The sequence below is a fragment of the Seriola lalandi genome, unplaced genomic scaffold, assembly GCF_002814215.2.
Source record: "Seriola lalandi dorsalis isolate HSWRI2012SDOR001 ecotype SW California unplaced genomic scaffold, Sedor1 jcf7180002054695, whole genome shotgun sequence".
In the NCBI taxonomy this organism is placed as follows: domain Eukaryota; kingdom Metazoa; phylum Chordata; class Actinopteri; order Carangiformes; family Carangidae; genus Seriola; species Seriola lalandi.
In genome coordinates, this window is record NW_019525248.1 from 1,145,010 (window position 1) to 1,171,412 (window position 26,403).

The 26,403-nt window shown below is 42.5% G+C and overlaps 1 protein-coding gene across 9 annotated transcripts in view; it reads left to right on the forward strand.

Annotated features, from left to right (window-relative positions):
* dab2ipb (DAB2 interacting protein b) overlaps positions 1–26,403 on the forward strand; it is a 123,221-nt gene that overhangs the window by 71,037 nt on the left and 25,781 nt on the right. For 8 of the 9 annotated variants that reach the window (XM_023423951.2, XM_087178702.1, XM_087178701.1 and 5 more), the window contains 3 exons: positions 13,671–13,824; positions 15,888–15,986; positions 18,840–19,394. In XM_023423951.2, the coding sequence (XP_023279719.1) occupies positions 13,671–13,824; positions 15,888–15,986; positions 18,840–19,394 (808 nt within the window). Of the gene's footprint in view, positions 1–3,791; positions 3,948–13,670; positions 13,825–15,887; positions 15,987–18,839; positions 19,395–26,403 lie in introns of those variants that run through there. The other variant, XM_023423954.2, reaches the window with a different exon arrangement.

Below are 26,403 nucleotides of genomic sequence, written 5' to 3' on the forward strand. Positions count from 1 at the left end.
GGGGGGTCAAAAGGTCTGAACCACTGGCGGTTTAGAAAAAGGGAAGGAGGAACAGCCACAGTGGAACACATAACAAACAGTGCTAAGTGATGACCACACAAGCAGGAACATCCCAGGAGAATGGAAGTGTCATCAAGTTATGAAACCACCAATTGCATTTAACTATACAGGATTCAAACTTTTCTAGGAGAATGTGGACATTGTTTTAATCAAAATGATCAATCTGAGAAAGATTTAGAGGCAAAGAGAGAATGCCAGACCTTACACAAAAACATCGAGCTTCCAAGAGCTTGTATTTAGCAGCTGTGATGCTTTAAAATCGGTGATATGTGTTTGCAAACTGCAGGTTGGACGGTCGACTTCAATCTAGCTTTCCATAGTGAATGCGAGATGAAGTCGAAGTACGCTGGGTCGATGACATTCAGCAGCATTATTCTGCATTTCCTCAACCCTGCTTGGGAGAGGATGAAAGAGGAGCATATGCTCATGATGGGGCAGAGTTGTGCGTTGTCAATAATTGAATCACTCATTCGCTTTCTCGTGCCCTGAAGGCTGTAGCGCGGAGTCAATAGGAACAACAGGAGAGGAGAGCTCTCAAGCATCAGTCCTATAGGTCTCTTTCCGTCTCTCTGCTCTCGTGCTCTTTATCTCTATATGTTTCTTTTTCACAAACAAACACTGTGCCACTACCTTATCTCTTCATCTTTGTGCTTTACAAAATAAAATGGAGGGCAGGCGATAGAGGGATGAGTAAAGTGATGGAGGGAGAGATCTCTAATGCCCTCTGTTGCTTTCCATTTCCTCCCACTTCCCCTGTAGTCCTTGGAGTAGGTTGATATTTTAACTTAGCACTTAAGCAGCTATTGACTGGCTCTGCGGTAGCACAAAATCCCATTGATTGGGCACTTTCCTGACCAGATCTGGATACTGACATTACGCTGATTACTGATTTTCAGAACACATTAAAGGTGGGGGGGCGCATTCCTCTTTCACTCACTGACTGTTGTTGATTTAGGAGAGAAGTAAGGTTGTATGGATGGGGATAAAATCTTCAAACGCTATAATTTATAGCTGAAAATAGTCCCCAACAAATACACTATTTCTTCCTGTTTCAGCGAGATTTGACTTTCTTTCTTGGAAATCTCTGAACCGTTTTTGAAAATGAAAAATATACATGTTTTTGATATGTTTTTTTCTCTTCAGTAGGAATGAATGGGCTCAGGGCTGAGAGCCATAGACATAGTCAGACAGTAATGAAAGATGGAGCTGGTTCTGGTCTTTTCATGGGTTTTTTTTTGACATAAGAAAAATGTTTATATATGAATAATGCCAGCCTTATGTTTTTTAAGTACCTGATTTGCTAAGGTACTTCTTTACATTTATACAATATCGCCCACAACAACCTAATACAACCAGAGATATTGAGGGTTGACGCATTTCTAGCATCTTGCAGTATATATTGTCACATTGTCTGGGTCCCTACACGGGAGAGATGACACTGAACTGCAGCAACCCAGTTTCAGTGCAGTAGAATTAACACTTATTCTACTTGGTCTTGCGATCCTCCTTATTGCAGCAATATTCATATTCTCTCCCTGCATGAGTCATTGGAGTGAGTTCAATTTGCTCTTGTCTCCGTCTTGTCAGTCTCTTCATTTTCTTTCCTCCCTTTGCCCTCCTCTTCCCTGCCCTCTGTCACCATTTACTTGTCCAACATGTCCCACCCTCTCTCCATCCGCCACCCACTTCTCTGTGATGTAGACTTGTGGAAGCTTGCCTGGAATGCGTCCGCTGATTATTTTTCTTCGCTTCCCTCCCTTCCTCCTTTTCTTTACCTCTGTGCAAGCAGGTGGTGCCTCTTCTAAACAGGTTAGCGGTTAGCAGGGGAATAACTTCTCAGAGGTGCAGCCTCTCAGGGGCTGCCTACAGACAAGACGGTTAGCAGAGAGACTCCCACCCTCTCTCATGAACCTATCCTGTTGGTGTCTGTTGCTGCACACTTGGCTCATGACCTCGCACAAACCCACCCACACACTCCCTGGCACAATTTGACATGGATTTCTCTCACAAAATCACGTGGAATACAAATACATTTTCTGTTTGTTTGTGTGTGTGTGTGTGTGTGTGTGTGTGTGTGTGTGTGTGAGTGTGTGCACAGAAACCCTCTCTGAACACACAAATGCAAATATACACAGAGTCTCATGACTCTTAGTACAGAAGACCATTGTTCAAAATGCATTTTCCTATGAATAGTGAAGATTGGACAGTTTCCCTCTATCGTTACTGTGATCACAAACAAACTTCCATAGACAGAAAAGCCTTGCCTTTTAACACGTTATGTGCGAGAATAGTCACACTCAAAACAACCGTATGGGCTATGATATTATCATGACCCAGACCAGAGGAATGAGGAAATCCCCTTGAGTGTTTAGTCTCCAGACTTTGCCTTGGCTTTATAGTTAACCTTTACCCAGCCATTCTCCAAAACAGCAAGGCATGCAGGTCTGTTTACTTGTGATAAGAGCAAGCAACTCTAATCCATTGCATCAGGGGGAACAAGTACATAAAACCTCCTTCAGTTTCACCTCCCAAATGATACTTAAATTGTTTTGGAGCTGGAGGAACCGGTCCACCTATAATGGGGTGCAAAGACCTTTCCACTGTACAGTTCACAATGACTTCCATTGTTGAAATAGATGGCTACCGCCAGCTCCTTTAGAGTTCCACTTAAGCCTTTTCACATAATTACATCTATGTGATTTCTGCGGACTGTCGAGTGATCGAGCTGAAATATTCTCCTGTCGTCCGAGAATCAGTTAAATAAGAAATACTGAAACTGGTCGATGCCAAACTGGACCTGTTTCCATGCAAGTATTTGACAGGAGATGACTGGCATTTCTGGGGCTATGGCTTTTTTTTTTTTTAGCGCTCGAACATCGGTTTGAATTGAAGCGTCTCTTGACAGCATATCTCAGCTGTGACATCAGTCTTCCCTCACTGGGTCGCCAGCTATGTGAAAACAACCATACGATACATCTGGCAGTGCGTCCCCTCCCTAAAGCTGGCCGGCCTCATTTTCTCCCCCTTCTCCCTATTTCTTTTTCTCTGTGCTTTTCTCCTCTGTTTCCCTTTTCCTGGAGTCCCTCTCTCCGGCCAAGGACCCAGGATTTTCCCACCGAGCATGCTGCTGAAGGCTGAGCTATTGTTTCCTGCTACAAGGAAACTGGGAGGGAGGAGGAGGCAGGCTGACTTCCTGGCTGCCAACTCGGGGTCTACGTCAGTGTGAGAAAAAGCAAGGGAGACAGATCTGATGATGACAGGGCAACTGTGTGTCCTAGAGACTGACTTCAGCTAGAAAAATATAGATTTTGCTTTATTTCTCAGTGAGTAGCACCTAAATAACTTCATAACAGGCTGTCAGCTCCCTCCCTGTTTAACTTCTTTTTTGATTTCATTTGTTGTCGTCCCTCCATTAATAGCAGAGATGGTACGAGTCAGCACCATCCCTCATGGTACCTTCGATGCATAGTGAGCATTTATTTTATTCTTTAAAAATGCCTGCATAAAGTTTGTATCAAGTTGAAGCACCACATCCATATCCCCAAATCTTACCTTTATAGGTACATGTCACAATATGGTTGATGTATTACTTCATCATAATTAAATGTTACTACAGAGTATGGGCAGGCTTGTCCCAAATAACAGCACTGTCTTTTTAAATGGGATATGGAGAGGGGTGTGTTCGTAGCAACAGACATCCTTTGGGAGTGGTGTGGTGTAACTCTGAGGGCAGAGGCTCCAGCCAAGTTCCCAGAGACTCAAAAATAGTCGGGAAAACTCTGAGATCCTGCCACTAGTGAGGAATGCAACCCAAAGTGAAGCTGTGCGTTCTGGGGATCCAGCTCGGAGAGATTCTGCTGGACCATGTTTCACATATTCAGTCGATCGTAGGTGTCATTTTGTTTTAATACTTTATTCATGGGTATGCCTGCTGCTGCGGATGGTTACAGCACAGCTGCATGCTGCGGTTTATTGAAACCTCTATCGCTGCATCCACCCACGGCTCACTCAGGACTGTACATTGTGGTTTTATCTGACTATTTTTTGCTACATAAATGCCATATAGTACTTTCTATATGACTTATAAATGTAAAGAAAGGTCAGGATGGTTGATTGAAAACAAGGAAAAGTGCAGTACAGCTGAATAGTTAGAGAGGAAGGTGGTGAGAGAAAAACTAGGATACGTTCAGACTTGAACATAAAAACTATTCACCGCCAGAGGCAAATCTTGGCTTTGGAGTGCAAATAAGATCTCCGTATTGACGGCATGTTTTACAGTTTAGAGCCAATTATGAGCTGAAGATGCCTCACCTGGAAAAATCTGGTATCAATAAAAATGCAATAATGAAAGTCGGAAACAAAGTGATAAAAATGAGCGTTTGCAGAGATCATAGGCTAGATCGTTTGTGCCGTGTTGCACGGTGGGAAAGTCTCTGTCCTCTTTTTCTCCTTGTGAACTTGAGTGTTCAGCCTGTTTCTTTGTCCAGTGCCACAGGGGTGTTTGAATATTCAGGTCAAGAAGTGAAAAACACACTTCCTCATCTCCTCTACTCCTTTGCACACATGTTCTTATCAATTCCCTAAGTGCTTAACAGTTACATAAGAGAAAAAGCTCTCTTGCTTGTGATTAATTTATATTTTCTTCAATTTTCAGTTACAAAGTAGTTGTTTTTTTTTTTTATATGAATACAACAGTGTCATGTACGTCTAAACACACAGGAATTAAACACATTAGCACAGATGCACACACCATTTCCATGACTTTGGTGTGCATCAATAATGACTAATGAGGAGTAATAAAACGGGTAATGATGCTAAATTCGAAGTAAAAATGTATTTGCGACTTAATTATGTGATAACAGCCACAGTAAAAACCAGTAATAGCAGTTTGTAGTGTGGTACTTTCTCCTGCTTTTCTCCTGTACCATCAGTAAAGGACAGTCCCTCCGATCACTCTGACACCTCACCACCCTTCAGGGTTTAACAGTAAGGATCGCTGGATGGCCTGAAGCCAGATGATAAGTCAGTTAATTGGGCAGACACTGGCCCAATTAGGGCAGTGGTTTCACTATCCCCAGTCTTACTCCAGTGATAACTATATTATCGTTGCCTCCGTCTTCCACCTCATTCTTCTCTCTGCTGTGGTTTTTTAGTGCAGAATTAATGAGTGTGGTGGTCATAGTTATACTGAATCACAAAGTGAAAAGTAAAAGGATGTTTCTTTTGTTGTGAGTGCTGTTTAAAATAGCGTATCAGCCCTGACCCCTCAAGGTTATTTGTTGGCAGTTTCAAAGTGGACTGAGTTGGCTGGTTTTTAAAAGCACCTATAATTATCAAAAACACATACAAATCAGGTATCTGATTCACCCAGGGCTGATTAATTACCTCACAGCGTGGATGAATTTAGAAATGTACTGTAGCGCTGGTTATACTTGTAACAGTCAGTTACTCAATTTTTCACATTTTCAAATATTGTTCAGCCTTCGTTTTTGCTCTTATATATTATGAAATGCATTTTGTGGCACAACTTTAAATAATACACAATACACGTAGTTATAACACAAATCAATAGAGTAAAAGTAAAGTACGTCATATTGATTTTGGTTCAATTCATTTTGCCTGTTGATAAAATGATCGATATTTGGCCCATGACTTCACCATTCCTCATACTCACCTATTAATAGTGGAAATTAAACAAACATTTTTTTTTATAATGCTGGTTTTTCTGTGAAAATATATTATAAACATATAGACTTTTAACCTACTGGCCCAACTGAGAAAACCCTTTTAGTTGGTCATGATTAGAATATAGTTCAGTCTCTTATAAACCATTAGTCATGACACAGGGTCTTCTATATCTACTTGCTTAGTAAATACTGTATATGACATTTCAGCGTAGTAAATTATTCATATGAGAGCAATTATTGTACATTTCAAAGAAAACATTGATTCAGTGTGTAAACAGTCACAATCATATTTACTGTTCTCCATCACTTATTTCTGCTTTGGGTCATGAAGTCATGAGACAGTATTTCACCAGCCTGGGTGACAACAACAGACTGTATGTATTCTAGTAAAGCCACATTCAATCATGGTGTTTTTTTTGTTTTTTTTCTCACGTCACATAAAGTGCATTGTTAAAATCAATATACTATTCACACTGCATCAGTGGGTTTCCCAGAAAGCCATTCAGCATTACTGTGACATTTGCCCTTTGCCCCCTGACCTTAGCTGCTATTTAAAGAGTCATTCATTAGAGCGACCTTTGAGCTCAATATAATTTTTTATGTCATTGCAATGTGCAATTTATTTGTATTGACACCCACAAATAGACATTCCCTTTGGTGTAACATGTACTGTAGAAGCTACAGTATTCACTCTGATGACCCTTGGTTCTTAAAACTCTCCCGGAAAGAGAAAGAAGATGAGTAAGAAGCGGGTACCCCGTGTGTCACATCCTGCAGAGCTCGACACGAAATAATTCTCTCATGAAATCACTGCCGCAGATGTTAAAAAACTAAACAGTCCTCACAGATCATCACAGGTAATCTGCATGCTGTGTTTCACAGCTGCTAGCGTGATCGTCTGTGTCCAGTGGTTCTCAGCCAGCTGTTCTGCTCTCTGTCGCTCAGCACATGACCTCAGAGCCAAACCTCCAGCCGGCTCACTCCAGAGCAGCTCCGTATTGGCCCCCCCGCAGTGAGTGTCCTAGCAGGTGTTACACTGAATTACCTGCCAGCGTAGCAGGGAGGCTGCGCTCTCACTGTAATCAAGCTGTGTGCGTGTGTGTGTGTGTGTGTGTGCGCGTTATCAGACAGCCTGGCGCGGTGGCTGCGTTAGCTCTTCCAACAGTTGTTCTCCAACCACCTGATCTCAGTTACCAGCCAGCTTTTTCCACAATGAAGTATGTCTGCCAGCGCTCTGAGTCAGGCATCCCTGTAGACTCCTAAAAAGGGGCCTGGTGCAGCTGATCGTTTAGGAGATACTAAATGCTAAAGCTAGCTCCCTCCTTTTCCTGTGTGTCTGCTCGCGTGTCGTCAGGGGAAGGGGTGTGCGTGTGTTTGCTCTCATTCTTGTCTTTAAAAAGCTTGTTTCCTCCCTGTAAATGAAAGGCCATCTTTGTGTGGAGCTATTCCTTCTATACTTTCAGCTAATGTGTGTTCCCATCTATAGCACAAAAGTGGTCACACCATAGCTTCAGTTTTTTTCATACCCTCTTATTTCTCTTATTTGGTGCAGCGATGCCTGGGGCAGCATCTCTCTCTTCGCTCTTCCAGGCGTATTCTCTCTTTTGTCTTGTGTGCATTAGACCGCTGGCAGTGTAAGAGTCTAAAGAGCAGATGCCATCAACCAGCGCAGGTGCTGCAAAGCACTAATGCACTTGATATAAACTGACAACAACTTGACAGTGAACATTTTCGCTTTTTTCCCCCCTTTCACTATCATTATTATCGCTTTCATACCCATACAGCACAGCCAATCAGGGCTCAGTGAGGTCACAGATGGTTAAGCAGAAAGAGGGGCTTTTGATTGAGTGTCAGGCTAGATGTGGTGTGTGGAAATTTTCCTCCTAAGGGTTATTGGTAAAGGGAATGGTAGTGGGGCCGTCACATTAGCTGCTGCACCTCCAGCTCACTTCAACCTCAAACTCTGTGTTTGTCTCCAGAGATCATTCTTCCTCTGCAGTGTGTCTGACTTCGACAGTGAACGAGGTTTCCTCTGACTTCTTCTCGCCCGCCCTGATTGGAGTTTGGGCTCCAAGGCCTTTAGCCACATGTCAGCGGCTCGGCTCACACATCCACCGTTCTGCACCAGTAACGTCTGACAGGATCCTCCTCGTCTCTTTCCCTTGCCTCCTCTTGACTACTCCTCTCTCAGTCTCTTGCTGTGGGCCAGACGTTTGTTTTGTTGTCTATATTCTCCTGCTACCCATCGCCCAGCTGTTCACTCCAGTGCATATGACAATTGACAGCTGGCACGTTGATGCACAAAAACGTATATTTTCATGGGTTTGGCCGAAAACCCAAATGCCATTGTAATGCTGAATAACATGCGAATCATAGACATGAATCTGCAAAAAATTCTGACACCGACTGCGGTAAGATTTTAACTTCCTCTCTGAGCTGATAGTGCCTCATTATTCACGGCGAGTGCTGAGAAAGACTAACCACATCTGCTTGGATCAAATGAACGATCACTCCGTGACAGAGTACTCTGCAGTGTGACAGACACTTAGTTGTTTCATCACGGCCTGTGGTCCTTCCCACTGAGTCAGCGCCAAAGCAGCAGGAATAATGGACACTTTATTGTGTGAGGCTTGATGCATGAATAATGGCTTATTTGTCCGGTTGCCTGTCTCTGCAGTGCATGTGTTTCATAATCAACCTTGAACAATTACCGTGCGATCGTGTGCGCGCAGTATGTGTTTTCGCTGTTAACTCTGATGTTTTCCGCTTTGATGTTTGAGTTGGGGCCCAGGTGCTTGCAGAGTGCTTGGTGTTGCTGGCTGGCTGGAGCATTTTCGGGTTTGAGCACGATGTCACGTGGCAAGCCAGCTGTTAGGAGAACGTTACAGGGACAAATATGATGAAAAGTTTGCAGACTCACCTTGAGCACACTATTACATTCCACGTGTCTAGCCACTGTGCTACAGGTCTTAGCAAACCGTCGCAGGCAGCATTTCTCAGAGGATATCATATTGAGATAAACATCCACTTCCCACTGATGAGAAGAATCCTCAAAGACTACTCTAAAAGTGTTATGATTCCTGCACGATAAAAATGATTTTTAACTTCTGAGTCAGGTATAGCTCGACTCTGCCCGCTATCCATTTGTATGACATTAACCATTTTAGTTTAAATCAGGTTGCTTTGTATTAGGCACAGAGGCATAAATTAAGCCTATGGCTCCAGCCCCCCCGTGGCCCTCAAAGGATAATAGCTAATGGATGGATGGATGGATGGATGGAAACTCAGGCTAATGATATACATCATTTTCATAGTCCATAGACCATTCAGTGGAGCCTCATACGCTTTAGGGAAGCATCTGCATTCATTATGTTTCATTACTTATTTATTCTGGTTTTTACATTACATATCATTTATCTAGCTGACACTTATATCTAAAGCAACTTACAATAAGTTCATGTAACTTCCAAAGGACGAAGAGCTAGATGTCGTCAAAACTTGTCAGTGCACTCGTTTGTCATCCTGTGTGTCTTTGCCTGGCTCTGCTTGTTGGTATGCATGCCTATTGGCACACTGGCCTCCTGTGTTTGTTTGGTAGAGAGCATTATTAACAAGTAATTGCTGTGCCAGTCTGCAAGTGGAAGGGGTATTGATTGTCGTAAATGCTGGTCTAACAGCAAAGCAAAATGATGTGTAAACACTGCACAGGGCGGTATCCACAGTAAACACAGTTAGCAAGGAGACTTAACATCAGGTCGCTTAACTCTTAGCATTAACTGGAGGCCTCTCTTGAGAAAAGTATTTGTTTTTTTTTTAGGTTGTGTCAGAAGCTTAACTTTGGTCATTAGGATAATTTTTTATGTTGTGCAGTAACGTGGGTGGAAGCTCAACACAAAGAGGGTATTATTTCCTATGTGAAGATTAACAGCACATCACAATGCGCTATAACATGCTGTTGTTGTTGTTGTACGTTGTGATTATAGTGAAATAATGCATATTTTTCAAGCAACCCAGGAGGATGCAGAGTTTCAAAGCGCTGTTATTTGGAGTTGCACTGCATTAATTCAGCCTATCTTGAACCATCAGTACAAATATAGTCCCTTGTGGTGCAGCCAGCTGGCCAACAAGTCGGTGTGTTAGAAGTCTAAGTGCTCTGACGCCTGTATGGGCCCGAGGTTTTCAGACTCTATCAGATCCCAGACAGGCTATCAGATGAACTCTTTTTACAGGATGCTGAGACAAAGCGCACTGGGTGCAGTCCAGACACACTCAGAATCCATTACTCTGCTCCGCTCTCTCCGGTGCTTACCCCTAACTGAGTTTCTATTGAACCTTGGCAGGGCACAGTGAATCTAGTTCTCAAACTTGACCTCATGCATCGACATCACCGGCCAGCTGGGTGTTCAAATGATGAAAATCTAAAATGTAAGTGGTAACTCAGTAACACTGATGCAGCAGAACAATAGCCCCTTTATTTTTCCTGTGTCGTTGCACACGGCATTCACCAATTACAGCGGTTATCCCTCCTCATTCTGGACTGTTTTAAAGTTAGAGAACAATGAGTTGATATAATCGATAAGTTATTATTGATATTTTTTGTTTAATTTGATATTTTCCATTTGATTTTTTTTTTTCAAGACATATCACAAATTAAAAGACGCTACAGGGGCAGACAGATGCTGTGGTAGCTGGTTCTGCTTCTACTACTATAACAAAGCATTCACACCCTGCTGCCACTTGCTGTTTCATCTGCCCTCAAACAGAAGGTCAAAAGAATAACATGGATGCACAGAACTGCAGTTTGACTCCAGATGGGGGAGCTTTGTTTCACGTCACCCCCTCCTCTAACACTATAATACCTGACAAAGAAAACACCACAGAGTACACATGGATCAGCAAATGCCAGCAATGAAAGGCCATGATGTGTCAGAGGTATTGGCGCTTGAATGATTATGTAATCCTGTCACATCCTCTTGAAGGTATTTGCATAAATGTACCTGATGGAAACATGCACCAATTCACATTTTATTTTTGCCTGAATTTTCAGAAATTCACTTCAAGCTCATCCGACATTGAAATGGAAATGTAACTATTTTCATACACAAAGACAAATCTGTGTCTCTCTTTGGGTGTTTACACTTTTACACAAACACATCATATGTTTATCTATTCAAGCATAAGGTTATTACTGTGCTCTTTGCAACATCTCCTGTAAATCTGACAAGGTCTTTACAAAGGCTATTCTTTTCAATTCCATATTATACCACAGGTCTTTATATAGTTGGGTCTGCGTGTAGGAGCCACTGGAAGTTTCCGAGCGGTCAGGGGCCTGTGTGTCTCCTGCAAAGCATCTGAAATATTTAAGTAGCCTGAATGAAGCTGCAGAGACGAAGAGAGGTAGAGTGATTGGCAGCCAAGAGAGGAGATAGGGAGGTAAACACGGTTAAACAGACGAACAGACCAGTGAAAGAAGAAGAGAGTAGGATGGAGAGATGTGTACCAAAGAATCCACCTAGCATAACCCCCCCCCAGGTAAACACCGCATGTGAAATAGAGGGATGGAGGCAGGGTATTGGAAAATTGTCAAGGACAAAGAAGGACATTTGCTGAGAATAGACGACGCAGGGGGAAGGGAACCAAAGAGCAGAGAAATGAGGAGACGAGGACAGCAGGCCCCACTTGTAATGCTGCTTATTTGCAGAGGCTGACGGAAACAGTGTGTCAAACCGGGTGATACAGAAGTTATGAGCAGATTTCACATGCCAGACAGTATTTCATTGTCATTATTACAAAGTGGCCCACAATAGGCTGTAAATTACACGTTACAGTACATTTTAATACAGTGCCATACAGATGACAGGCAGCATTATTATTCATCAATTCATACTTTCACAGCCTCCCACCATTCCCACTGACACTAATGTTCTTATAATATGATATGCTGAGGGAAAGGAGAACAAAGTAAAGTTGCTTTCCTCTCTCTTTGGCAATTTCTCCTCACAACATGCAGAATGTGACTCCCGAGGATCTTGCTTTTGGCAAGCTACGCTGGCGTCATGTTCTCGTCCATGTTCACAGAAAAATGCTTCCATGCTTCCCATCAGCTGGGGCTAAACATTAGAAATGGATTTGATATTACTTGTACAAGTTGTTCCCTTTCAGTCAGTCTGTTTGCGAGACATAGAGACATCATCATGCAGGTTTTGAGACCATGGACATAAAGTTCCCATCCCTTCCTGTCTCTAACAACACATCCAACCAGAAAAAACCCCTGTATCCCCTCCTCTCTGCTTATTCTACTCGCTCTCTGTTCTGCCCAGTACCCAGTCAGCCAATCACAAAGCAGAGCTAGGTGCAAACACACTTCCTCTGCAGCTGCGGAAAAGGCTAGGAGCTTCTAAAACTGGATTCTCATATGCACAGCCACCCTTGAGGTGTTTGCACATGTTGTTGTGTTTTTATTTCAAAGGATGAAATTTGCCTCTATGTGTACACTAATCTCATGCGTGTGTGTGTGTGTGTGTGTGTGTGTGTGTGTGTGTGTGTGTGTGTTCGTGTGTGTGTGTGTGTGTGTGTGTGTGTGTGTGTGTGTGTGTGAGTGAGAAATAAAAAAAGATGATTATCCACTCCGCGTTGGACAGTGGATTTCACAACAAAGCTGACTGTACAAAGCGATGCATGCGGTTGCTAATCTGTCATTATGGCTGCTACATTTTTCCTGGAATGCTCTTCCCTTAGTCCACAGAAGAGATGTACAGTACATACACACACACACACACACACACACACACATGCATGAGATTAGTGTGTAAGCTGTCCACAGAGGGCACTATTGAAAGAATGTTCTCTCTCATTACACTAGCAATTGACCCTCTGTCTGCTGCATCCTGCCAGTGTCTGCGTGTCCGGGGCTAATGTTTATGTGGCTGCTTACATCCCCCACTAGCATATTTCGCTTTTCATCCTCTTATCAGCACGAGGCTGACCTAAACATGGGTAAGGTTGATGGTGGGCTGCTGCTTGGCAACAACTCTGGTTTGACATGTTTGAGAATAACATAGCTTTAAGTACTTAAAACAAAAGTGGTTTTTGTTGAGTGTTTGAAAAGCTAATGTTGGACTAATATTAAGATGAACAATGTGGATCACTGGCATATATATACACTGCATGGAGAAACATTTGTTCTTTCCTGGTGACAGTCACTCACTAGCTCTTCTGAAAACACAGAAAGTAGGGCGACATCAAACACAGCAAACAGTTGAAAGCTCTTTACTCTGTCTCCTTATATTCTCTGGCTAATGAATGGCCAAGAATTGGGCTTCAGGGCTGTCTTTGTGAGAATGCTGAATGCTTTCTGAAGTGCACTCTGAGCTCTTGTCATAAATGTCCACCCTTCTCCATTGCACTATGAGAACAGTGCCATTTGTGCGATGTGTGTTTGTTAAATGAAGCTCCAAAAAAGCGGATAGCGAGAGGTTTATCACTGTGAAGCATTATCGCATCATGGAAATTGTCTAAGTCTGACCATTAATGATAATCAATGACACAAATCGCTTCCTATTTATAGTGGTCCCAGTTTGCAGTGCAGCTTGACTCAATCTTTCTGGCTTTTTCATTCACTTATTGATGTTTAAAGTCGTAAATGAGATGTCATCCATTCGCAAGTGAGCATAGAAGTGGGTGTGTGAACGTGTGTTGATATACAGTGGTGTGCAAGCTCTTCCTGCTGAGAACTTGCTGACTTTCAGGCGAGTGGAGCATCCTCTCTTCGTCATCATTCACACTGTCTTCCTTCGCACTCACCATGTACACTCGCTAATACGTGCAGTGCATATGCTCCCTCTCTCCCTCTCTCTCTCTCACTTCCTCTACTCAGACTCTGCAGGGTGACTCAGTTCTCTCGCTCTTCTTTTCCACTCTTAGATCTCATCTGATGCCAAGGCTGAAGGAGTCTCGCTCCCATGAGTCATTGCTCAGCCCCAGTAGTGCTGTGGAAGCCCTGGACCTAAGTATGGAGGACGAGGTTATCATCAAGCCTGTTCACAGCAGCATCCTCGGGCAGGACTACTGCTTTGAGGTGAGGGGAGACACACACACACACACACACACATACAGTACATGCGCACATCCACACACATCCTCCACAGTCCTACAGAACATTCCCACTACTGGCCCTGTTTTATTAAAAGCGTCCAGGCACTGCTTTACATCCGATGTTGCTATAGAGTTATTTGAGTCATCCACGGTTCCATTTGGATGTGTATAAAACTCTCCTGGTTTCATCAGTATTGGGATAAGCAGCTGTATTCGATCACTTCTGGCTCTTTCAGCAAATTTCAAAACATTAAAGCTGCAACATGCATTTTGGTAAGAAGCATCCAGTCACCAAGCTAATCAATAGTTTTATATCAGCAGTGGCTCAATAACTTAATCTGAAAGAGGTCAGTCTTGGTGACAAACTCACAGAGAATTACCACCTACCTGTTTCTGTGTCTTTCAGCTCATTGCTTTGTTTTTACCGCCCGCAACTTTTCTCTTTTGGTTGATTCTCACCGCTCTCATCGACCTTGTTTCCAGTCACAGCTTTAAAAGCTCACTGTACGTGACCTGCCCTGCACCATGAGGCGAAAAGACAAATGTAGCAACTAGCTGGTGAACAAAGCCACATTTGACACCCAGAGATCAGAGCAGAGCGAATATTGGACTTACATTAATCGGCCAGACGCATGACTCAGAACGAATGCTAATGTTGCTACATGTCTGCTGGGAGTGTAAAAAGGCAACTGTTGGCTAACATGCTCACCAACTCAACAACTTTAGAGGGTGACTATATTTATCAGAGTTGTGTTTGCAGCTTGTTCTTTTGCATGCACTACAAGAGCAGAGAAGAAGTTAAAAATCAAAACTTAATTTTAGTTCTTTTGCTTTTGGATTCTGGGTCATCTGAACTCATGATGCCATTTTGTTCCCAACTGCAACGACAATTCATTTTGAGTTTGCTACAACTTTGATTTGCTCCTCTGACTGCCTTTTTCTCCGTAGAAGATAGATCTGCAAGTAACTGTTATTTTCATTAAATAGAAAATAGTGATAAATGCTCATTACAACTTCCTGAAGTCCAGAGGTCCAGGTTCAGGTGACATAGGAAAAAAAGTTGCAAATCTTTATGTTCAAAGAGTCCGCAATATCAAACGGACAAAAACAATATGATTTCTCAAACTTAAAAGAATTAAGTTGAGCTTCTTAAAACTGATGGCCACAACAAATTTTATTTATTTTATTATTAAATTATGAAGAAAACTCCCATGTTTCTAAGTTGAGCGCATCATTAAAGGCAAACTCTGAAATGTGAATAAGCAGCCGGGAACAACACTTTTGAAACCGGTGGGTCCTATTACCTCATATAACTGCACTTCTCGATCGGCTGCTGATGGCCAATTATAGCCAAAAGTTAGGAAAACAGCCAGTTTTTGTTTTTTGTTTTCTCGTGAAAAACACAGAAGCAAGTGACAGTGGTTCACTCCAGCTGACATTTCTCTGGTTGTAGAAAATATGTGGAAGGACAGCAAGTAATTCGTTGAGTCGCTGGCTGTGTGAACTGTGATGTAGCCTCATGATCCTCAGCGGACTAAGAATTAAAAATTCACATATGCACGGTGTGTGTGTGCACAAGCACGTTGGTAGCTGTAGTCTTAGCTGGGGATCCTTTGGGAGCCTCAGAGGGAGAGAAATTACAGAATACTTTTGTATCCTACACCGCGGAGACCAGAAATCACCACTAATCTTTATTATCCTGCTCATTACATCATTTCTTCTTTTTTCTGCAGTTTTCTGCTCTCTCTGTTCTCCCTCTTTCCCTCCGTGCATTTTTTAATCACTCAGTCGTCACCCAGAACTACCAAGCAGTCATCTCTCTCCTCTGTCCATTCAGTCATTCCTCAGCACTGTCAAGTCATCGCCAGTCTCCTCATATCCACTGTTGTGTATATGTGTGTGTATTTTTGATAAGCTTCTTTGCCGTCACAGGAGTGGTGTTTATGAAATTTAGTAAAACCATTTCTGTTCCACTTTCTTTCTGTCATTGTTATGCATTAAAGCATTCATTTTCTCTCTCTCTGTCTCTCGGTGTCCCGGCGGCAGGTCACCACCTCCACAGGAAGCAAATGCTTTTCCTGCCGATCATCAGCCGAGAGAGACAAATGGATGGAGAATCTGAGGAGAGCAGTGCAGCCCAACAAGGTAAGCATGGAAATACACAGCAGGAGGGGTGAGACTGTGTGAAGTAATCAGCATTAATAGGTTCATATACAAGTGTCCCAATTTCAAACCCCACCTTGCAACACAGATAAAGATGGTGTTGACATTGTGCCGTTACTCGTACAACAACACAATGGGATGTGTTTACATCCAGCTGTGCTCTTCCTGCGCTTCCTGTACACCTCAGGAGCAGAGGATGCAGAGGTTGCAGGGATGAACACCGAGACTCCCAAAAGTGTTTTCCTCCTCGGTGAATCGACGCCATCTGTAATCTCGACAAACACAGCTGTGGCAAAGGGAGAGCGCCAAACATTTCCAGCCAAGAAAACAGTCCTAATCTTACAATGTCTTTGCTCCGTCATCTGTCATTATTTAGCAAATTAGTCACTAATTAGAACTTTCATGGAAAAAAAGATCTGTAGTAGCGCTGGAGTCTTTCTCCTCATCTCCTATTGGATGCGTTTTTTTGTCTCTCTCTATTTTTGCTTCGCGTCTTTAATTATTTTACGATTTTCGGAGATAAGATGCAGCGCAGTGTTTTCCGGCAAACATAGAAACTGGAAACAGATACTGATATTCTTTGGAAATAGATAAGGAGGTTGTATTAAATAGATTACGCAGATTTTACACCCGTCTTACTGCTGCAACTGCCACTACGACTGTTACCACTACCAGTGCTTCTGCTACTGCTGCTCAAGGACTAGACACAAGATGAAGGTAAAACATGAAAGTGTATTGCTCCTAAAGGACTTAAATCTTAATTGGTAATGAAGTGATGTACAGTGAGAGCATATATGGGTCAATAAAGGGAAAGGGCACCGAAGGCTCGACCTGCTTTTTGATCAGTCTTTATTATCATGACCTCGCCCTAAAGTCTCTTTTTCTGTTGCTGGTGTTTGGTAGTGAAGGAGATGCTCACATCGTGAAAATGAGGAGTAACAGAGGAAAGAAAAGTACTTTCAGTCATACTGTATATAATCAATGCAAATGAAACAGGGTGGTCTTAATGCTGAACCTGCACAGTTCAGCTCCTGTATAAGATAATTGTGGGTAATTATGTTAATGGGCAATTTAGGTGTCGTCTTTGTGGATGCATTTCTGTGTGGATGAAGAGACACACGTAGCGAATTTTAATTTCTAATTGACAGTATGGAGCACCTCCATTTACAGTAGGGAGTAAACTGTTGTGTCAGCGTAGATGACGGAAATTTGGAGAATCGATTACATTGATGACAAGGCGTTACTGAACACTGAAGACTAAAATGTAGCTCTCTAAATCCAGGGGAGAACAGTGCTGCAATAAGTTAAGGCGTCATGCTGCAAGAAGAAGAAGAAAAGTCAGAGGGAATCTAGGGACAGAGAACAAAATGTTTATGAAACATTGTTGATTTCCTTTTTGTTAGTTCAAATGTTAGAGCTGTCCTACCTGATTTGGATGTGCTGGCTGACTCAGCACATGAATCATACAAGTCAAGTTATCTGGCATCTTATGTAGGATATAAATAAGGAAGGGAAGTGATTGCTTATCACTGCCGGCGTCTGTAGGAGGGGTTGCTCTCTGGATTTGTGGAGGTTGGACCTGGAAAGTGGAACAAGAGCGAGCTCGTCTTGAGATTCGGCGCAAGAATGTGACATAACTAGACATGAATTAGAGGAGGAACATGACATCTCTGGATACATGGGTGAAGGATGTGGGAATTCAGAGTGAGGGGAAGTGGAACGATCTGGCATTTCTCAAGTTTTGATTTTTTTTGGAGGCCAGTGGAGGAGGAGGGGGGGGAATAAATGTGTCTTTTAGTGGCAGATGGAATGGACCCTGACCTGTTATTTCAAGGGCTATGAAAATTACCACTGTTTTTGCTTTTTTCTTGGCGGGGTCAGTGAAGTAGCCCTGGCATTTTCCAGAGATTTGAACCAGTTCGTCTCACAGCTGAATAAGAGTACTCCAGTACTCCTCTCTGTTAGAAGGTGATTGTGAAACACGACCCTCTTGAGTCTGTTTGACAGATTATAGTCATTATGGACAGATTTTGTTTGGCAGATAAAGATTCTATACTTTCTAAACCTCAATGCCTCAAGTTTTATCTCACACGTAATGCCAGTACAGCTTGAATGAACCACTGAGTCGTCAAAGATAAGATAAAATGTTTTTATCGTTCAGAAACACCAGATTATTAGTAAGAAAACAAAACAATGGGGATACATTTATTTGCGTTTTTGTCTAACAAAACAAAAGCATCCAGATACAGTTGAGTTTGCATGAGGATATTTCAAACATTCAAAGGTCTCCTCTTGATTATCTGGTATTTCCCTCTAATAAATTTTATTATTAGCTTCTCTTCCTCTCTTCATTTTCAGTGGTAGGTTTCAAGGCACTCTGAATAATGGGCCAAAAATGTGCCCCACTCTTGGTAAAATCAACTGATGACATGAGAATGGGTTAGTACTCTGTGAAATAATGTAGGAGCAGGATTTCTTAGCTCTTTAAAGACACGAAACGAAAGACATAAAGGGTTTTTAAATTGCTTCTATGAAATGTTTGAAGTATTATCTGAAATGTTCTTGTCATTCAAAATGGAGGGACCTCAAAATTAGGGTTTTGAGGCAGGTTTTCATTTGAATGTTATCAGTTTATTTCTGCAGTTATTTGATTTATTAAGTTCATTGGTTTACTTGATTCGTTTTTAGGTTTCAAAGCTTTCATTGAGTATGTCTTCTGAACGAAAGTTGTCATTTTGATCTCTCTTTTTTCTCGAAGATGTCAGTGGTGTGTTTTGGCAAAATTGTTTTTAAAGACCTCACTGAATCAGCTCCTGTCATCTTCTCTGTCTCCAGGACAACAGTCGTCGGGTGGAGAACATGCTGAGGCTGTGGATCATCGAGGCCAAGGACCTGCCAGCCAAAAAGAAATACTTCTGTGAGCTTTGTCTGGATGACTCGCTCTACGCTCGCACCACCTGTAAGCTTAAGACTGACAATGTCTTTTGGGGGGAGCACTTTGAGTTCAACAACCTGCCTGCTATCAAGAGCATCACAGCACACCTCTACAAAGACACAGACAAGAAGAAAAAGAAAGATAAAAACAATTACATTGGACTCGTCAACATCCCTGTCGCAGCCGTTACCGGGCGACAGTTTGTGGAGAAGTGGTATCCAGTCAGCACGCCCAACCCCCCGAAGGGCAAGACATCTGGGCCCATGATTAGGATCAAGGCACGCTATCAGAGTATGAACATCCTTCCCATGGAGATGTACAAGGAGTTTGCAGAGTACACCACCAATAACTACATGCTGCTATGCTCGGTGCTCGAGCCCGGGATTAGCGTCAAGAACAAGGAGGAGATGGCGTGTGCACTCGTCCACATTCTACAGAGCACCGGCAAGGCCAAGGTTAGTACCAATAAAATGATTCATGTCCGTTTTTCCCACATTTACCATCTCGATGGAGAAAGACAAAAGACATAACAAAACCAGCAAATCAGACCTTTATCTTTGCCATGAGGTCCTGACAAAACAGTATAAAAGCACACAGAGGTTAACCATTGCTCCGCCTTCCTGCTCATCCTATGAACTATTGACCTCCACAGCTGTAATACAGAGCAGACAAAGACCAGACAGAGAGGTGATTTCCTCCTGCTGCACCAGCTTGTATTACATTTTTAACTCAAGCTAATCCTTTACATGTATCCCCTGCAGTGCTTCACGGCATACTGATTCAGGACAGAAGCACAATATATCCACCGCTGTCTGTAGCACCGCAAGCACGGGGAGATTAGTCTACCGCGGCAGGAGTTAAGTCTCCCATGACAGCAGGCTGTTTGGACTGGAGTAATCTTCCATCCATCCAAAATAGCTGCGTTTTACTTTACTTTGATAACACGGCGTTTGTCTTTTCAGTGCGGTAAAATAGAGATATGAGAGGGAAAGTCATCTTATTGGATGCTGATAATAAAGTGAATGTAAATAAGTGTTTTGATTAATCAACCAAACAAGCGATTAAATGTCAGTCATGTCAGACATTTTTAGCAAAAGTTTCAGGTAAAAAGATTTTCAGCTGTTGTCTGATTTATATCATTTTCTAATATTTAATACACCAGGTGATTAAGAGATAAATTGAGTTTGTTCAGTGATGAAAATAATTATTAGTTGCAGCCCTAAAGAAGTTTATTAATACTGTTGGATTTCTTATGAACAAAAGTTGTTTTTTTTAGGCATTTGTTGTCGTTGTACTGTCTGAACTAACAGCGTACTTTTAGTGGAATATTCGAGCTGCTGCCATCACTGCAGCATCAACTTCTTTGTCTCCTCTGCCTCGTCAGATGCCAGCAACAACTCCCGCCTCAATTTAGTTTCGTTGGCAGTATCTCATCAGCAGAACTTTGAAACTTTCTTTGACTTTATCACGGATCAGCGGAATGATGAATGATTAGTGCTTAAGAAGTGATGTCTATCCGCACTGTGCCGCCAGTCTGCCGGTTTAGGCGAAGCACGGATAGCTGCTGATTGATGGGGGGAGAGGGCCCCTACTGGTCCCTTGAGAGACAGCAACATCCTTAATTACTTTCAATTAATCCCCACCCTCTGAGCAAAGCACTAAAACTTTAACTTCTTTCTCACCTCCCAATATTCCTTCCCAGTAGGATTTCTGCCAGCTGGGGATATGCTGCTGGTGAAACATTACTGGCACCAGAGATGTTGTGGAAAGATCGCTAATCATGAGAGAGACCCTCAAATAATGTCCTCGCTTATATCTGTGTTCAAGAAAGAAAGAAAACATGAAATATTCCTTTTAGTAGTTTTTTTGTGGAGCAGTAAATACAGAGAAAAGCTTGCAGTTGGCTTCTGAAGAATAGTCGAGCAGCGACCTTTGGACTGACGTAAACAGGAAGACTTAATGAAAGCAGCTGTCGAAATGTTGAGCGTCAGTGATGTTAGTTACTGCAGATTCCTTTTCTGTAAAGACTTTCATCATTCAAGGCGCTGTGAAGTGGTCTGACATATTTAGGCAGCACACACACACTTGAGTACATGTTTTTCCTTGAGCCTTGATGGATAAAGTAGTCACGTCATGCCAAGCACAGCACACAGTCCCACCAACAAATCACTTCTCCTAAAATATTCCCGAGGTCTAATTAGGATATCCTCCTCTGCTGCATAGATGTCTTAAATACACATGTCGCGGCCAATTTTGGACGGTTTGCTTATTTCCAATCCAATGATTGTTCTTTTTTCATGTGTCGGCAGCACGGATGCGCTGTTTCTGAACGTCGATGAGCTATAGTTAGAAATCAAGCAAGTTACTTGGGCAAAGATAAACGCAGCAAAATCCTATAAGCCTGGTTTTATTGTTTCCCTGCAAATGTTTAACAGAGCCTTTGGTTATTTACCCTCCTCCTTGGTATTGTTGTGTAGTCTTCTAAGTATCCCGTCTCAAATCCAACCTGTGAGTCAGTGTCTAAATCTGTCAGCACCACAGTGGATTTCTGTAGTTCACACAGAAAGACAGACTATGGATGATAGTTGCATTAGATAGTCACAAAAGCCTCTCTTACATCCCAGCAAGGGGTGAACGGGAGGTGAAGATGCAGCAGTAACTCTTTGTAGCTCTGGAGTTGTGCAGATGTGCAATGTGTTTAATCAGCTGTGTACAGGTGGGAAACAGCTTCTAAACGCAGCTGGCAATTTTTAAGAGATGCAGATCTGCGGGTTGTAATGGCCATTAGTATGCAACACTTCTACACTTCTGTTTCTTCCCGTGTCATTTTATCGCACATCACCAAATAATTACACCCTGAATATTCTGCTCCGTTGCACACCCACTCCTTCTCCCTTGTTCTCTCCCCACTTGCCGTCTTTGTCTTCCTTCATCTCTCTTTCATGCTTCATTGCATCTCGAGGCCAAAGCTCTCTGGAGAGATGTCACTGCTGATGCTGTATTGATGTCTGGATGCATTGGTGAGCACGACGGGCACGCCCTGCATCACTGCACAGATGCTAACTTTACACACATACACCTACATATAATCACAAGACATTAGCAGGTGATTGCAGGTCATTTATTCTATTTTATGCATGGATAAGTAGGCGGGCAGTTGTATTTAAGATATATGTGGTCTTAGAGAGTGCAGGGTTAGGTCAGAGGTGCACACTATGGCTGTGAGTTGAAGTAAAAATGCTAACCGTCTACTTTTTTTGTCAACTGATTTTATTTGATTTTTAAGCCATGAAACCAGCTGAAATCAAATTGAAAAATCCAATCATAATACTTTCCTGTGCTGGAAGGTCACAACACCAGGTCATCTCCTCCCCTGTGGGACATGCTGTTTTGTCTGCACACCCAAACAGAACTATTAGAAGCTCCACAGTAACAATAACAAGCCCTCTGCTGTGTTGGAATTGCCTGGAGAAGTTCACCTTTCTTTCATCTGAAAATACTCACTCTTGGCATGAAGCCTCTGCGTTATTGATCTAGTCTTCTCGACGCCTCAACCCTTGGGAGGATTATGTTCTAATTTTGCTGCCGCTCCTCTCAGCCGCGCCGACTGTTGGAGGTGACGATAAGGAGGATTTATCCTTATGATAACTGGCCAGAGGAGGGTGGTGTTCTGGTTATTATGCCACTGCGTTTTTATGTTACTGCTCCTCGAGGTAAACTAACAGCCCTGCTTAAGAGGGGCGAAATATGTGAGCCTCTCCTCTCTACATCCTCCGTGGTAAGCTGTTGTCGGCCCGCAGCACAGCTCCAGTTATGTTAAGCACAAGCAATCTTATTAATGCATACAGCGCTGTCATCAGTGGGCAGTGATGCTCATCACCACAGCTGTTGCACACAGCCACAGTTTGTCGTATGTGTATAATACGGTGTGACAGATGATTTACTAACATGACATGAGGGGCTCTGGTAGTTCTGGAGGCCTCTGGGATTTTTTTTAGCGTGGCTTTGAATAAATCAGTGGTCCCCTGAGAGGGTGCGAGTGTTTGTTGCATGCCGCTTGTCAATCCCCTCAGTATTATATTTTATTTTGACAATAACCTGCAAATATTTTTATGTAGCGTTGCCATTCCCTTCTTTTTTTGTATTTCCTTATAGGCACTGCTATGTGTTGGTCACCCGACTCTTTAACAACTGTAATCTTCATTAACCACATGACAGGTGAACCCTGTTTTGATTAACTAAGCTGGATGTGTGTGTGTGTGTGTGTGTGTGTGTGTGTGTGTGTGTGTGTGTGTGTGTGTGTGTGTGTGTGTGTTTGAGGGAGAGGGTACATAGAGTACAGTAGATTTCAGCTTTTCATGAAGCCATAGATCCACCATATAGCACACAGGAAATGAAAACAAAGCACATCATTGCACTCGCCCTCCTCATAATCTCCCCTGTACAATTTACACTACAGAGGCAGCAGCGCATCGCATCCTCACACTGTTTAGTAATTCCAGCATGTTTCCTCTCTTTAACCATCCGCTGACAGAGTGGAGTGATGGAGAGGAGAGGCGGAAACAGCCAAACAGAGACAGGTGAAGGCACCGACAAAGAGGAGAGAACTAAAGGAGGACAAGAGGTGGACAGCACTTAGAAAAATGTAGTTTCACCTTGCGGCAACACATTGTCAAGATGTGGAGCCAAGCTGCAGCAGGCTACAGAGGGAAACATTCAGCTCCACAACGATGCTCAACACATCGATCCGGAAACCGTCTTGATGTCTTTTTTAGGCACTAACATTACATATGCTGTCTCTCCCCATCTCTCCTCCAAAATATAAAATCAATTAATTCACACTCACATGATTAAGATACAATTTGTGAGTAAGAGCCGGTGATCATCACTTACGCAATTCAAAACAATGACTTCCCTCAATTGTCTCCTATCTTTGGCAACGTGCTGAGCTTTTACCCTCAGTTAACTTGATTGTGACTGGCTCGTCCAAATGGGTCACTTTTGATTGATGTTTTCCTTTGCCTGGAGGAGTCAGCGCAGCATTTGGGATTTGCCTCCAATCGAATCATATACAGTTTGCAGCATCCGCAGCCACTGAGAGTAGTTCATCAGTTCATCAGATTGCTGCTATTGCAGATGTCCGTGCAACCCTTATGATGAATTGTTAATAACTTCCCTTAATTTTACATCTAGTACCATCATTAAATCAAAATTTTAAATTGTTTAATACTTTGTTTTATGACTAAATGGCTGTACTGCTGTACTTTGTGTTTAGTGCTAATTAGCAAACGTTAGCATGTTAAACTGACATGTTAAACAAATCTGCCAAATATCAGCATATGAGCACCGTCAATTCTTGGCGTTAGCAAAAGAACAGTTGTGTCTAAGTACATCCCCTCAGAGCTTTGAGGCATGAGCAGCCATTTAGGTGAGATAATGTCAGTGTACCTTATGCTGCCTTGTTTCACAATGTTCACAATTACCTGGAAAACCCTGGGGAAAAAAGTGGGCAGTATTTCCATTTAATAATCAAATATGTATTACAGAGTCTCATAGACTGATGGCATTAATGCTTGATATATACAAGACAGACAGCCGAACAGAGATACACTCGGTAAAACATACGCACAGCAAGTCAGCAAACATGATGTTTGGAAGCTGATGACACTTGCCGTAAGACCCCCTCCAGTTAAACCTATCTTCGTAATGATCGCGTGCGCTAGCAGCTAAATCAGGAGAGCTGCAGCCTTTCCTGTTTCTTGTGTTGAATGGCAAGCCTGTGTGCCTATGGGAGGAACCCGCTTCCATTTCCATACGGCCTCCAGTCCTCCATCAACCCAATGTGGCCCTCACCGGAAGAGCTGCAGGCTATAAGGCTGTAACACTAGCCACAAGTCTCTAGAGAAAGGAGTCCAGGGGAGGCAGAGAGAGATGGAAAGACGAGGAGAGTGAAGAATGGAGTGGCTGGAGTGGTTCCTGTTTTCTCCCTCTTAATCTTTCTTCAGCCCTTGCCCCAGGCTGGAAAACCAGGCTCATCAATCAGTCGAATTGTAAATGTTAAACGGGTTTCTATTTTCCCCTCACATTCGGTTCTTTTTTCTTACCTATCTGTGACAGTTCTGCAATTACTGAGCCCAGACTTTGTAATTTTAAATGATCCAAAAATGTGTATTTGCTGCCTTGTGGTGTGTATATATACGTACATATACACATTTCAAAGCATCAACAGGTGATTTCCATTTTATTTTTTTTCTAATGCATCCCATTACTTCCGCAATCCATGAATTCTCCGATAATGTCTTTTCTCTCTCTCTCTTCACAACATTAAAACAACCTATGAACAAAGTATAAGCATTTATGGCAATTTGAAAATCTTTATTCATGCTCTGTTGGACATGGTCGGAATATGAAACATTTTCTTGCATTAAAATACCAGGTCAGCAGCAGGACGCCCTGAAAGCATAGAGAGTGCTGGTGCGAATACATTTCAATATCTTGTTTTAGTTCACACAAGATCAGCATCATTTAGACATCACATCAGCTTCATCTTTTTTCTTTTTCTTTTTTTTTACATTTAACGCAACATAAAGTGCATTGATTCCCATGCACATTATACATTGCAGAACATTGAAGCAGGGGTGATTGGATCTCATACTCGACACATCTGCGTACTCTTAGGTACAGACAGTTTTGAAGAGGCTGAATTTAGAAGAAAATATTCTCTTGCTTTTTCTTGTTCCAGTATTATCCTTTTAAGGCATTTTTATTGCTCTCACTTTTGTGTTTGTGTCTTTTTTATATTACCATAGAAACACACCTGTCTGAGTACAGAGTATAAACATGGCCCTTTTTCATCTATGTTTGTAGTTTTTTTCTTTCTCAGACTCAATGTTGTAGCTTTGCAAGCAATTGGAAAACATGTCATTTCAATCATCAGTTCCTGCTCTTTGTTCAGGACTGTCTGACAGCGTGTCAGTGTGTGTGATACTTGCAGTCAGAGCCCCCGATGATAATCGTGCAGATTATGTTGTTTCTTCAAACTTCAGTGAGGCCCTGTGTTTTTATATTTCAGCTAATAAACTTCTAAACTGGCCACACGCTGTGCAGTGGAAGAATGCTGAACAGAGATGTGAGCGCTGCACACACCCGGGGCTGTGCCTAGTGTTGATAAGATTGTTGTGTGTACAGCAGTGCAATGGACAAGACTTTATGAGTTTTTACTGGCAAGTAACCCCATCTAGAGGGAACTTCATCATTTTCAACAGGACTGTCTTCTGTTTATACTATTTATTAGATCTGATCAGCCATGCTGCACCATCCACCCTCCACCCAGACCCTATCTTCACATTACCCTGCGCACTTTCTCTGTGCACTGTGTGTTGGGGGTGTTGGATTTTTTTTGAGGCATGGTTTGGCTGATGAGATGTGGCAGCGATACAGAGAGTGTTCTACTTCTCCTTATTA